We start from the raw sequence: 14847 nt of genomic DNA, 5'->3' as shown, positions 1-14847 counted from the left end.
GGGTAATTGCACAGTACTGGGTATTAAGAGCAAAGGATGAGGTATTTGTTCCTGACCGCTGCACTTTCATAGTCTGTGTGATTGCCTGTGTGGGTGTGCAACAGTGGGTAGGGTGATTGCACAGTACTGGGTGTTTGGAGCAGATGATGAGGTTTTCGTTCCTCTCCGATGCGCTCTGCTGCACTCTCACAATGAACCGCTGTTCAGTTGCAGTCCACGTGCGCCAATGGAACGCACGCGCTCCGAGTGGCCTGATCCACCCGCCACCTCCCATTGGACGTCTCTCACCGAGGGGGCGGGGTTATGTAGACTAGGCAAGCGGTAGGGCCAATGGGAAGCTGGCCTGAACGGTCTCGCGCGGAATAGGCGGGAATCTCCCTCTGGCGAGCGACAGGTGATTGGTTGGCTGGGGTGGGCGGGGCCGAGCTGGTCCAATGCAGAGCGGGGCTGAGGCGGCAGGGCGGGGCGCTGAAGGCAGGACACTGGTACCCGGTGTTGGCACTGCTAGCGGCACTGGGTTTGGCTGCAGCTGCTGAGGATGGAGCCGGCTGTGTACTTGGCGGCGCTGGTCGCACTGCTGTTGTTCTGGATCCGTAGCAAAGGCGTGGAGTACATTATCATCCATCACCGCTGGATCTTCGTCTGCCTTTTCCTGCTGCCTCTCTCCGTCGTCTTCGATGTTTACTACTATCTCAGAGCCTGGCTGGTCTTCAAGATGTGCAGTGCCCCCAAACAGCACGACGAGCGGGTCAGAGACATCCAGAGGCAGGTGAGGGTCAGACTCCATGGAGCAGTGCATGCAGATACTGTATAAACTCGCCCGCTGCCTATGTGTGTAAACCAGGGTGTACCCCCTCCCAGTAATCTGTACTCAGGGTTTACCCCCTCCCAGTAATCTGTACTCAGGGTTTACCCCCTCCCAGTAATCTGTACTCAGGGTTTACCCCCTCCCAGTAATCTGTACTCAGGGTTTACCCCCTCCCAGTAATCTGAACCCAGGGTGTACCCCCTCCCAATATTCTGAACCCAGGGTGTACCCCCTCCCAATATTCTGAACCCATGGTGTACCCCCTCCCAATATTCTGTACCCATGGTGTACCCCCTCCCAATATTCTGTACCCATGGTGGACCCCCTCCCAGTAATCTGTACCCATGGTGTACCCCCACCCAGTAATCTGTACTCAGGGTGTACCCCCACCCAGTAATCTGTACTCAGGGTGTACCCCCACCCAGTAATCTGTACTCAGGGTGTACCCCCACCCAGTAATCTGTACTCAGGGTGTACCCCCACCCAGTAATCTGTACTCAGGGTGTACCCCCACCCAGTAATCTGTACTCAGGGTGTACCCCCTCCTAGTAATCTGTACTCAGGGTGTACCCCCTCCTAGTAATCTGTACTCAGGGTGTACCCCCTCCCAATATTCTGTACCCATGGTGTACCCCCTCCCAGTAATTTGTACCCATGGTGTACCCCCTCCCAGTAATTTGTACCCAGGATGTACCCCCTCCCAGTAATTTGTACCCAGGATGTACCCCCTCCCAGTAATTTGTACCCAGGATGTACCCCCTCCCAGTAACCTGTACCAGGATGTACCCCCTCCCAGTAACCTGTACCCATGGTGTACCCCCTCCCAATATTCTGTACCCATGGTGTACCCCCTCCCAGTAATTTGTACCCAGGATGTACCCCCTCCCAGTAATTTGTACCCAGGATGTACCCCCTCCCAGTAATTTGTACCCAGGATGTACCCCCTCCCAGTAATTTGTACCCAGGATGTACCCCCTCCCAGTAACCCGTAGCCAGGGGACGCACCCCTTCCTATACAGTAAGAAGCCTCACAACACCAGGTTAAAGTCTAGCAGTTTATTTGGTAACACAAGCTTTTGGACCGCTGCTCCTTTATCAGGTGAGTGAAGGGTTGGGTTCACAAACAGGGCATACATAGACACAGACTCAATTCCAAAATAATGGTTGGAATGCAAGTCTTAACAGGTAGCCAGGTCTTTACAGATACAGACAATACGAGTGGAGAGAGGGTTAAGCACGGATTGAAGTGGTGTGAATTGTCTCAAGCCTCTTTAACCTGTACTAAACCCTGACTCCACTTGCATCGTCTGTATCTGTAAAAACCTGATTACCTGTTAGGGCTCGCATTTCAACCATTATCTTGTAATTGAGTCCGTGTCTATGTATGTCCTGTTTGTGAACCCAACCCTTCACTCATCTGATGAAAGAGTAGCATTCCAAAAGCTTGTGCTACTAAGTAAATCTGTTGGACTTTAACCTGGTGTTGTGAGGCTTCTTACTGTCCAATGCCGGCATTGCCACCCTCCCTAGTAGTTTGCATCCAGGAGTGCCCACTTTCCCAATAGTCTGCATCCTGGGGTTTCACCCTCTCCCTCAATGAGGGTGCCCCTCCTCCTCCTTAAACCATATCAGCAAGAGGGTTCCTGTAAACCCCACACATGGAGAGTTCACCAGTTGATCTCACCGAGGAGTGCCCTCCAGTAAATCCCACCAGAGGGTACTTGTGGACCTCACCCACCCAGAGGTTTGGACTGATGCTGTTTAACTGTATATAATTGCGCAGTGCGTTGTATTGGAGTAAGCCCATCCAAAGACAGACACTTCTGATCCTTTGCAGCCAACATTTGTGCTTTTTATGTGAATGAACTCAACCTTAGACTGTGACCGTCTCCTCCTCTATGTAATCCATACAGGAACTGAGAGTGATACACTCCATTTTGTGGCACTAATAACTAATCCCGAGACAAGAACTTCCAAACATGGTGGAGCATGTAGTGTATGCAAATAAACTCACTGAGTCTGATGAGGGTCAAAGTTATGGAATGAATTGATAGACTGTGATTTATTGTTAGAGACTGGTGAGGGTCAGCTCTCTAATAGGCTAAGATATATGACTAACGTGCATTGAACACAGATTGAAGTAAAGTGAATCTTCCTCTTCTTAAAATACAGACTGCATAATACTGATGCCTTTTTGTCAGCATCATCTGTTTGCTATCAAGGCTGTGGTTTGCCAATGATGATTAATATTCACAGCAATAATTTTCCTTGAGCACTCTGATTATACTTATATCTTTAACAATTTTCATGTCCAATTACAGGAAAGTTGGTGCTATGTGGGGTTGGTGTTACAACAGACAGCTGAAGTCACTTTATCAGCAGTACAGTTCCCATTACAGAGCAGCTTGCAAAAAGCAGCTGGCTTGTGCAATAGTTGGTGAAATGTTGATTTAAGTTTTGCTTTAAAAGGTATTAGTATATTAAAGGAGTGGAGACTTGCCACAAATGTTCTCCATTACTTCTTATAGGAACTGTACCCAATATCCTGGGTGGCACAGTGGTTAGCAAAATTGCCTCATAGCACCAGGGACCCAGGTTCAGTTCTGGCCTTGGGTCACTGACTGTGTGGAGTTTGCACATTTTCTTTGTTTCTGCGTGGGTTTCCTCCCACACTCCAAAGATGTGCAGGTTAGGTGGATTGGCCATGCAAAATTGATCCTTAGTGTCAGGGGGATTAGCAGGGTAACTACATGGGGTTACAGGGATAAGGCCTGGGTGGGATAGTTGTCAGTGCAGGCTCAATGGACAAAATGGCCCCCTTATGTACTGTAAGAATTTTATAATTCTCATGTAACCTGATGTTTGTCACATGATGATTTTTATAAATATATAAAAAGGAAGAGGCTGGCTAGGGTGAACGTTGGTCCTTTAGAGGATGAGAAAGGGGACCTAGTGGTAGGGGATGGGGAAATGGCTAAGGTCTTGAATAACTTTTTTGTTTCTGTCTTCACGGAGGAGGACGTGAATAATTTGCCGGGTGTTAGCGATGGAAAGGTGGTAGGACTGGAGGGTCTTAATGACATTACTGTTACTAGAGAGGTGGTGCTCGACAGACTGGAGGGGCTGATTGTGGACAAGTCGCCAGGACCGGATGGAATGCATCCGAGGGTTCTGAAAGAAATGGCGGAGGTTATAGTGGATGCCTTGGTGGTTATTTTCCAGACGTCGCTGGATTCCGGGGAAGTGCCGGAACATTGGAAAACGGCTAATGTTACGCCGTTGTTTAAGAAGGGTGCCAGGCAAAAGGCGGGGAATTATAGGCCGGTTAGTTTAACGTCTGTGGTAGGTAAAATGTTAGAATCCGTCATTAAGGAGGAAATTGCAAGGCATCTTGAAGGGACTTGCTTGATAGGGCAGACGCAACACGGTTTCATTAAAGGGAAGTCGTGTCTGACAAATTTACTGGAGTTCTATGAGGATGTGTCTAGGGCAGTGGATAGAGGAGAGCCGGTGGATGTGGTCTTTCTGGATTTTCAGAAGGCGTTTGACAAGGTACCTCACAAGAGGTTATTGCAGAAGGTCAGGGGACATGGAGTTGGGGGTAGGGTGTTAGCGTGGATAGAGGATTGGTTGTCAAATAGGAGGCAGAGAGTGGGGGTCAATGGGTGCTATTCGGATTGGCGGTTGGTGACTAGTGGGGTGCCCCAGGGGTCGGTGCTGGGGCCTCAGCTATTTACCATTTATATAGATGATCTGGAGGAGGGAACCGAGTGCAGGGTGTCGAAATTTGCTGATGACACCAAGATTGGGGGAAAGGCAAATTGTGCGGAGGGTGTGGAGAGTCTGCAGAAGGATCTAGATAGGCTGGGCGAATGGGCCAGGAAATGGCAAATGGAATTTAATGTTGGCAAGTGTGAGGTGGTCCACTTTGGTAGGAAGAATGGTAGGAAGGACTATTACTTACGTGGCGAAAAACTGCAGCAGGCGACGGTGCAGAGGGACCTCGGGGTCCTTGTGCATGAGTCGCAAAAACCCAGCTTGCAGGTGCAGCAGGTGGTCAGGAAGGCGAATGGGATGCTGGCCTTCATAGCGAGGGGGATTGAATATAAAAGTAGGGAGGTCTTGCTGCAGCTGTATAGGGCATTGGTGAGGCCGCAGCTGGAGTACTGTGTGCAGTTTTGGGCGCCGCACCTGCGCAAGGATATTTTGGCCCTGGAGGGAGTGCAGAGGAGGTTTATTAGGCTGATACCGGAGTTGAGGGGATTGAGCTATGAGGAGAGGCTGAATAAACTAGGCTTGTACTCGTTAGAGTTTAGAAGAATGAGGGGAGATCTCATTGAGACGTATAAGATGATGAATGGGATGGATAGGATAGAGGTGGAGAGACTCTTCCCGCTCAAAAAAAGACAGTAGGACTAGGGGGCACAGCCTCAAGATAAAGGGGAGGCGGTTTAGAACGGAGTTGAGGAGGAACTTCTTCACTCAAAGGGTGGTGAATCTCTGGAATTCTCTGCCCGTTGAAGTGGTGGAGGCTGCCTCGCTAAATATTTTTAAGACGCGGGTTGATGGGTTCTTGATAAGAGAGGGGATTAAGGGTTATGGGGAGAGGGCGGGAAGGTGGAACTGAGCCACGACGGATCAGCCATGATCTTATTGAATGGCGGGGCAGGCTCGAAGGGGTAGATGGCCTACTCCTGCTCCTATTTCTTATGTTCTTATGTTCTTATGAATACATGATCAACAGCAGAACCATGAGGAACAGAAGGACCTTGTTGTGCATGTATACCCATCCCTCAAAGTAGCAGGACAGGTGGATAAAGTGGCCAAGAAGGCATTTAGTACATGTGTCTTTATTAGTTTTATTATGTACCCTGGGAATGTCTCGGTTTTGAAGGTGCAATGTTCAGAAACGGGGCCTGAGACTAGACTTGCCTGATCGCCGCCACTCCTAGAATTTTCTGGGCTTCCTGGGGAAAGCGATATTGGAGCTGACCCTGTGTCTGATGTGCTGTTGTAAAAGGGTCATGTCTATTGCAAGTCTTACAATGATTTGGTGGTGGTTGAGTGTTATAGGGTACTCAGAGAACTCAAGTTTCATTTGCATCATGCACCTTTTATGCATGTTGTAGGTCAGAACAATAGATGGTGATCGTTGGTCCTTCCATTTCCAGTCGATCATGTGGTTGACCTGGAATTTGTCCTGCTTTTACTGCCTGCTGCTGACATGTGTTAGAAAGATTTGCAGGTTAATACTCAATCCGTTTGGCTGCATTATGAATGCACCTTTCTTAGCCATCAAGTCCTGGGGTAGAACTCGAACCTGGAGCTTCTGGTCCACAAGAAGAAACAGTAAACAATGCCTCCAATATCATCATGTATCCTGATGTTTGTTATGATGTGACAAACAGGCAAGGGAATACAGGATGAACGGCAGGGCACTGGGAAGCACCAAGGATCAGAGGGACTTTGTGCATGTACACTGGCCCCTAAGGTAGCAGGATAGGTGAACAAAGTGGTTAGGAAGGCATTTATTAGACTTGCCTTTATTGGCAGAGGCATAAAGTGCAGGGAGATTATGCTGGAACAATGTAAAGCGTCAGTTAGGCCACAACTAGAGTATTGTGTGCAGTTCTGGAATCCACATTATAGGAGGAATGTGATATCTTAGGGTGCAGAGGAGATTTATCAGGATGTTGCCTGGGCTGGAGAGTTTTAGTTATGAAGAGAGATTGGATAGCTTGGGATTGTTTACCTTGAAGCAGAAGCGATTGAGGAGGGACATGATTGAGATGTATAAGATTGTGAGGGGCAGAGATAGAGTAGACAAGAAGAAGCTTTTCCCCTTGGTGGAGGGATCAGTCACCAGGGGGCACAGATTTAACGTGATGGGCATGAGGTTTAGAGGTGATGTGATTCCTGCCTTGGATCACTGTGCAGAGTCTGCATGTTCTCCCAATGTCTGCGTGGGTTTCCTCCAGGTGCTCCGGTTTAACATAAGAACTTAAGAAATAGGAGCAGGAGTAGGCCATCTAGCCCTTCGAGCCTGCCCCGCCATTCAATAAGATCATGGCTGATCTGTCGTGGCTCAGTTCCACATTCCCGCCCTCTCCCCATAACCCTTAATCCCCTCTCTCATCAAAAACTCATCAACCCGCGTCTTAAAAATATTTAGCGAGGCAGCCTCCACCACTTCAACGGGCAGAGAATTCCAGAGATTCACCACCCTTTGAGTGAAGAAGTTCTTCCTCAACTCCGTTCTTATCCGCCCCCCCTTTATCTTGAGGCTGTGCCCCCTAGTCCTACTGTCCTTTCTGAGCAGGAAGAGTCTCTCCGCCTCTATCCTATCCATCCCATTCATCATCTTATATGTCTCAATAAGATCTCCTCCCACTGTCCGAAAGACATGCTGGTTAAGTGCATTGGCCATGCTAAATCCTCCCTCGGTGTATCTTTTGATTTGATTTATTATTGTCACATGTATTAACATACAGTGAAAATTATTATTTCTTGCACGCTATACAGACAAAGCATGCCGTTCATAGAGAAGGAAACGAGAAAGTGCAGAATATAGTGTTACAGACATAGCTAGACTGGAGAGAAAGATCAACTTAATGCAAGGTAGGTCCATTCAAAAGTCTGACAGCAGCTGGGGAGAAGCTGTCCTTGAGTCGGTTGGTACGTGACCTGAGATTTTTGTACTTTCTTCCCCACGGGAGAAGGTGAAAGAGAGAACGTCTAGGGTTCTTAATTATGTTGACTGCGTTGCCGAGGCAGCGGGAAGTGTAGACAGAGTCAATTTTGGGAGGCTGGTTTGCGTGATGGATTGGGCTACATTCACGACCTTTTGTAGTTCCTTACAGTCTTGGGCAGAGCAGAAGCCATACCAAGCTGTGATACAACCAGAAAGAATGCTTTCTATGGTGCATCTATAAAAGTTGATGAGAGTTGTAGCTGACATGCCACATTTCCTTAGTCTTCTGAGAAAATAGAGGCATTGGTGGGCTTTCTTAACAATAGTGTCAGCGTCGGTGTTGGGGGGGGGGTCCAAGATAAGTTGTTGGTGATCTCGGCACTTAAAAAGTTGAAACTCTCGACCTTTTTACTTCGTCCCCATTGATGTAGACAGGGGCATGTTCTCCTTTACTCTTCCTGAATTTGATGGCAATCTCCTTTGTTTTAAAGAACAAAGAACAACCCAGCACGGGAAACAGGCCCTTCAGCCCAACGAGCCCGCGCCGCCGCATCCTCCTACACCTACCCTGCCCTGTGTGTATGTGAGTGGAACCCCTAATGTAGCCAGATTCAGGGAAGAATAGTGTCAATTTGGTACACCAGTCAGCCTGAGAGCTCATCTTTGGGGTGTGGGAGGAAACTGGAGCGCCTGGAGGAAACCCACGCAACCACAGGGAGAATGCGCAAACTCCCACAGACACAGGCCCAAATCCATGTATCTGCACAGCTAGCAGTGATAGTCACTGAGCTGTTGCGGTGCCCGTCTACTGGTTTTGTTGACATTATTGTTGCCGCACTAGTTCACCAGATTCTCTATCTCATTCCTATATTCTGCCTCGTCATTGTTTGAGATCTGACCCACTCGGATGTCATCAGCAAACCTGAAAATGAAGTTGGAAGGGAATTTGGCCGCACAGTAATAGGTGTGTAGTCATAGGGTGTAACCAATACTGAATAAGTGTCGGAGTGTGGCGACCAAGGGATTTTCACAGTAACTTCATTGCAGTGCTAATGTAGGCCTACTTGTGACACTCATAAATAAACTTTAAATAAATAAATAAACTTTAACCTTTAAAAAACTGTAAAACTTTAAACTTGTGGCTGATGTTGCAACAATCCCCCTCAGCTGCCTGAATTGGCCCTTGTTTGATAGTGTCAGTGGAGGGATGGATAAGTGATCACATTCATTGTCAGCGAGCAGCATAGTTAGTTGTGTGTGACTATAAATAATAAATGTGTCAAGCTGCACTGTGGCTGGTACTATCTGTACATTCTTTTGGAGGGAGGGATAATATTTTGCTGGGTTACATCCATCACCTAAGGTGGTATCTGATTCTCATCTTTCGCCGCAGCGATGACAGGGAAATATGTCGATAGTTGAAGCTGACAGAGATGTCATGACTGGAAGCACAGTTGCTGGAGTGTTCTGTAAATCTGTGAATGGGTTGACAACGTGAGAGATCCTGAGTGGCCGATCCAATAAAGAGGGCTGGGTTGCTACTCTGTGGTGCTGGGACTCCCAGATATCGGATGGCTTCTTGCTCCAATATGTGGGGTTTAATCTCCTCTACTGTGCCAGAAAGCTGCAAATTAACTAACTCTAAAATTATTTTAAACACACAAAATCAACCATTATTCTGGGTAAAATGTCACACATCCTTCTCCAATGTAAGCAGGTTACTGAAGAGGGTTAATTCTTCAACAGTGTCTTTTAATTACTGCATGTGGTCTGTTGGAAATCACTGAGAAATTGATTTTTTTCTTTTTCTTTCCTTTTCTCTACTCTCTCTCCTTTTTTCTTTGTTGAGCAGAATAACCATATGTGGACCTGTTTCCATTCACTTCAAATGCTCAGTGTAGCCCTGAAGAACAGGTTACTTCTGATAGCTACAACATGGAACACGTTGGATTTAAATGTCCACACAACTAAACTTAAATAGAATCACAGAATCCATACAATGCAGAAAGAGGCCATTTGGCCTATCGTATGTGCACCACCTTTCTCAGATGGAGCACCTTACCCAGGCCCATTCTTCGGCCCTATCTTTGTAACCCCATACATTTACCGTGGCTAATCCAAATAACCTCCATATCCAAATAACCTACACAGGGTGGCATGGTAGCACAGTGGTTAGCACTGCTGCTTCACAGCCCCAGGGTCCTGGGTTTGATTCCCGGCTCGGGTCACTGTCTGTGTGGAGTTTGTACATTCTCCTTGTGTCTGCCTGGGTTTCTGGGTACTCCGGTTTCCTCCCACAGTCCAAAGATGTGCGGGTTAGGTTGATTGGCCATGCTAAGAAATTGCCCCTTAGTGTTCAGGGATGCGTTAGTTAGAGGGATTAGTGGGTATAATATATAGGGATATGGGGGTAGGTCCTGGGTGAGATTGTGTTTGGTGCAGACTTGACGGGCCGAAGGGTCTCTCTGCACTATAGGGTTCTATGATCTTGGCACACTAAGGGGCAATTTTTCTTTTACCTTGGCCAATCCACCTAACCTGCGCATCTTTGGACTGTGGGAGGAAACCGGAGCTTCAGGAGGAAACATTTGCAGACATGGGGAGAAAGTGCAGACTCTACACGGACACAGTCTCCAAGGCTGGAATTGAACCCCGACCCCTGATGCTATGAGGCAGTAGTGCTAATCATTGTGGCACCATGCCACCTTTTTATGGCAGAAAATAGTTTATAAGTATACCCATGGAAAAATGAATAGTGATTGCAAGGCTGTGAACCACTTTGTGGGTTCAAATGCAGTTCTGGTTTAAATGACAGCTGTTTATAACTGTCCATTTAAGAATGTGTGATTTTGACCTTTGAAAGCACTCCAGGTAATGTTAAAGGATAACTTGACTTCATTTTCCCAAATACCAGTTGGGAAGGATTTCTCTGATTAAGGTCATTGCCATTTATTACAATGCACAGATTCTCACCTGGACAGGTTCCTGCTTCCAAATCTTTTTACCTTTAGCTGAATACCAAGTGAGTTATATCCAAAGCTGGGCTGTTGTGTCCTTTGTGTTTCCTTCCTGTGCTGTGGCATCTATTTATTAACCATTCTCGAGGAGAGGATAAAGAGATGTTAGTGTGATCAAGGCTGATCTCACACAGCCATGCATGCTATTTACAGTAAAAGGAAATATTGTCATATGGGCTGGACTTTTACCGCCTCGCTTGCCCCAGAATCGGGGTGGGCAAGGCTTGCAGAACGAAGTTCTCAGTTGGCCTCAGACGGGATTTTACGAGCTTCGCCCGAGTGAGGTCGTAAAATCTCGACCATGAGTTTAAAGCAGAGAGTTAGAGGAGCTGCAAACACCTTGTGACTGAGCCATCAGGACTTAGAATAAATACATCCTTATAAATAAATAACTTGAATGAATTTTCACAAATTGCCACTCATTTTTATCTGGAGAGTTTGTACACTTGCCTCTTTTGGATTCTCTGTATTTCTTATGGCAGGTCAATCATTGCATTCAGAAGTAAATTACTGACTGATCTTGCATTGAGATTTATATTATCTTCGTGGGATATGGGTGTCACTGGCTGGCCAGCATTTATTGTCCACCCCAATTGTCTGAGGGCAGTTGAGAGTCAACCACATTGCTGTGGCTCTGGAGTCACATGTAAGCCAGACCAGGTAAAAATGGCAGATTTCCTTCCTTAAAAGACATTAGTGAACTAAATGGGTTTTTCCAGCAATTGACAATAGTTGCATGGACACCAGTAGGTTCTTAATTCCAGATTTTTTTTTTATTGAATTCAAATTCCACCATCTGCCGTGGTGGGATTGAACCCAGGTCTCCAGAACATTAGTCGAGTTTCTGGTCTAGTGATAATATCACTCGACTATCACCTTCCCAACTATTTTCTGACTTGATATACATAGGAGTTTAGGTTTTTATGTACAGGCAATGGTATTCATCAATTGATGGGATTGTTGCTTTACTTTGTTATGCAGAGTAATAGATTCAAACCCATCACTGATTACAGCTCATCAAACTGGGTGGCGAAATATATACAGTCTTTGTCAGAAACCACCAGAGAAGTTTTGTCATACTGTCCATTATACTGCCTGAGCAGTTGTGCATAAGAAAGGAGCAGAAGTTTTGAATGTGTCAGACCCTTTAAATTCTCTTCTAAACTAGAAGAACAGTTTCCGAAAGAAAGCTACATGTCCTGTGTGGTGGTTATTTTCTGACTTTGGCTTATACTGTTAAAATCTGTGGGATGTTGTTTTGGGGAAAGGTGTATTCTCGAATTTAAGAAAGTAGAAAGATCTTGATTGTAATGTAAGCACAATGTCTGGGTAACCATTATTCTCATTCATTGTAAATGTTGTTCTGAACTGTTGCCATTGTGTGTTTTAAAGTTTAATAAACTTTTTGTTATTTGAATATTCACAACAAAACTGACCCCTTTCCTCACTGGCTGTCATCTCATTCCTCATTTTTTTCCACATCGTGAAAAATAATTAAGAACCAGCATTCCAAGTTTCCCTTCTGGGACTTGGGATGCCCTTGCATTGAAAATCAGCTGGGTTCGTAACTTATCCATTGCCTGGAACAATTTGCATCATTTCAATGCCGCACTGCAGTGTCAACGTGGTAATCTTTGAATCTCTTTGGAAACTTTCAAAATCATTAAATCAATAACCTAAAAGTTTGCATTGTAGTTATCGGGGAAAAATAAATATTGTTGCATCACTTTGACAATTTTAATCTAGGACAGGGTAAAAGTTGAGCTCTGCTTAGTATCTGAATGTGAAAGCATATGATATAATGTGAGGAGGGATTTTTCAACTGTTGAAGTTTATGAGACTTTGAACAATCAACTATTTCCTTTTTGTTGCCTCTTTTACACAAGAGAGTATCTTTTGACTAATGTAATAGCTTCAGGAGTCGACTGTGAAGGAACCATGCTTTTATTGCACAAGATAAAAATAAACAATAACTACAGGCCTGTGGTGAACACAACAGGTCCCAACCAGGACTGAAAGGTTAATGGATCCTCTCAGGGTTCGGTATGCAAGCTCCACCTGGTTGGCTAATTACCAATCCCCAGGGAGCTCGTATTCAATAAGCCCAACTGGGAAGTCAATTAGTGATTTCCCCATGCAGATCATGGGAAATCAGCCAGTGGCTGTCACAAAGGAAGATGGCTGTCACCAGTATTCACCAATCATCATTATCCATCAACATCACTGCAAGAACTCAGTGAACTGGCACAATTAAACCATCAACTGTTCTTAGTTTTTTATGCCATTTAAATGATTCACCTGTGTTCAAAGTTGTTTATATCCCTGTGTTTCTTGGTAAAGCTTTGATATCAATATCTTTGTGGTGGTGGCGGCCAAAGTAGCAGTATTGTTCGACAGCCTTTTGCTGTTCCAGAACTGGCACAGATGGACCTTATGATAAGCAGCTTATCATGATTGAGTTGGTTAACTGACAGTAATGTAGTGTAAATGCTTTGATGGTGTTCAGGGCCTATTGTGGGCTGCCTTGAGTAACCTTATTAGTGGAGGAGTTATAAATGGAACCGAGAACTATAGATTTGCCAGCGTAGCAGCCCACTTGTGACCTTTATGATGGAGGAAGGTTCGTTGGTTAAAGTGACCCTGAAAGATGACAGGGCCAAGGTCAGCTTACTGAGTTCTTGCAGTGATGTTGATGGATAATAATGATTGGTCAATACTGGAGACAGCCACCTTCCTTTGTGACAGCCACTGGCTGGTTTCCCTCTGATTTCCACTGAAATCTGTTCTGGTAAAAATGTTTCAAATGTGGTCCTGTAAACTGACTGCTTTATTTCCGATCAATCATTAAAATGGTTAAATAGAATACAGATTTTGCTTTTTGTCTGTCCAAAGATCAATTTTACAATTAACAGAATCTCTGTCACAGATTGGACTAAGTATTAAATCCTATTTCAGGTATTTGTTAACTGCGTACTCTTGGAGTTTAAAACAATAGGGCCCCTGCTAGGCATATTTCAATTCAGCTCTGGTCACTTGTGGTTCATTAACCTGTTAGTCAAAACTGATGGTGATTTCTGCTGGTGGTTGTCAGTTGCGACTTAGCAATTTTGATCTCTCTCTGTTCTGTTTAAATAGGTACGCGAGTGGAAAAATGAGGGAAGTAAAACGTACATGTGTACTGGCAGGCCAGGCTGGCTGACTGTATCACTTCGGGTTGGCAAGTATAAAAAAACTCACAAAAACATCATGATCAACTTGATGGACATTCTGGAGGTGGACACCAAGCAACAGGTGACTTGACTTTGTATGGTGGCATGAAACACGTCCCCTTGATATTTTTAGGGAGAGTTCTGGAAAGAAAACAGACCCATTTCTCTGGAGAGAATCAAGCCCTTTTTCTTGCCAGACCAACACTTGTCATTTTTTTGTTACAAGTCTATCTTAAATAAGTCTTATGTTGATTTAAGTATATAATTTGATCAGAGACAATCTTGCCATTTAAAAAAATAATTTTAAATTGAGCAATATTCATGCTTTGCCATTTTGTATGTGACTAGGCAAACTCAAGCTATAAATAACCTTTTGTCACATGTCCATATTTTACTGGGCAGTTTGCCCATCAGTAACATACCAGATGGACCCACTATCTTATCTATTGTGTGTGTGTGGGGCAGGGTGGCGGGGGGAGGAGGAGGAGGAGGAGGAGGACGAGAGAGTTGCTATGGAGAAATGTGGAGTGGGAGTCAAGTATTTCCCAAAGGGCAAAGAAAGAAAATTGGGGTTATCTTTAAAATGTCCTAGCGTGTCTGCAGGTAGCCAGTTTAGAGCAGTATTCGCAGAAATCCGAGGTCAGCTTGGCACGTGCAGTGCATTTCCTGGGAGGATTTTAAAGGGAAATAACTAAATGATCATTTTAGAAACTGCAAGAGATAGAAATATATTAAAAATGATCATAGAGAATCACAGAATCACCCCAGTGCAAAAGGAGGCCATTCAGCCCATTGAGCCTGCACTGACAAAATCCCACTCACGCCCTATCCTTGTAACCACATGTATTTACCCTGCCAGTCCCCCTGACACTAAGGGGTAATTTTATGCAGTCAATCAATAACGTAACTGATATGGGAAAACAAAATGAGCCACTTTGGCTGAACATTTTACACTCCCTGTAAATGCTAAAATGGCACAGCAAATGATTTGTAGAACTCAGTCATGGTTTGAAACCAATTTTTGAGCTTTCCTTGGTGCAAAATACAGACACTGTATTAATAAGGATAGGGTTTATTGAAAAGCTGACTTAATCCAACGGTGGCTATATTCCAAAACCTGAA

General features: G+C 45.2%; 1 protein-coding gene across 1 annotated transcript in view; it reads left to right on the top strand.

Annotated features, from left to right (window-relative positions):
- The first annotated feature begins 507 nt into the window (after positions 1-507).
- The window catches only part of dhcr24 (24-dehydrocholesterol reductase), a 36548-nt gene continuing 22208 nt past the window's right edge, over positions 508-14847 (top strand). The window contains exons 1-2 of the mRNA XM_080195344.1: positions 508-769; positions 13652-13807. Of these exons, the coding sequence (XP_080051470.1) occupies positions 539-769; positions 13652-13807 (387 nt within the window). The 5' untranslated portion in view covers positions 508-538. The remainder of the gene's footprint in view (positions 770-13651; positions 13808-14847) is intronic.

The sequence above is a fragment of the Carcharhinus amblyrhynchos genome, chromosome 9 (genome assembly GCF_965287045.1).
Source record: "Carcharhinus amblyrhynchos chromosome 9, sCarAmb.v2.hapA, whole genome shotgun sequence".
In the NCBI taxonomy this organism is placed as follows: Eukaryota; Metazoa; Chordata; class Chondrichthyes; order Carcharhiniformes; family Carcharhinidae; genus Carcharhinus; species Carcharhinus amblyrhynchos.
The sequence above is the reverse complement of the archived record's forward strand: the minus strand, read 5'-3'. Positions and strand labels throughout refer to the sequence as shown.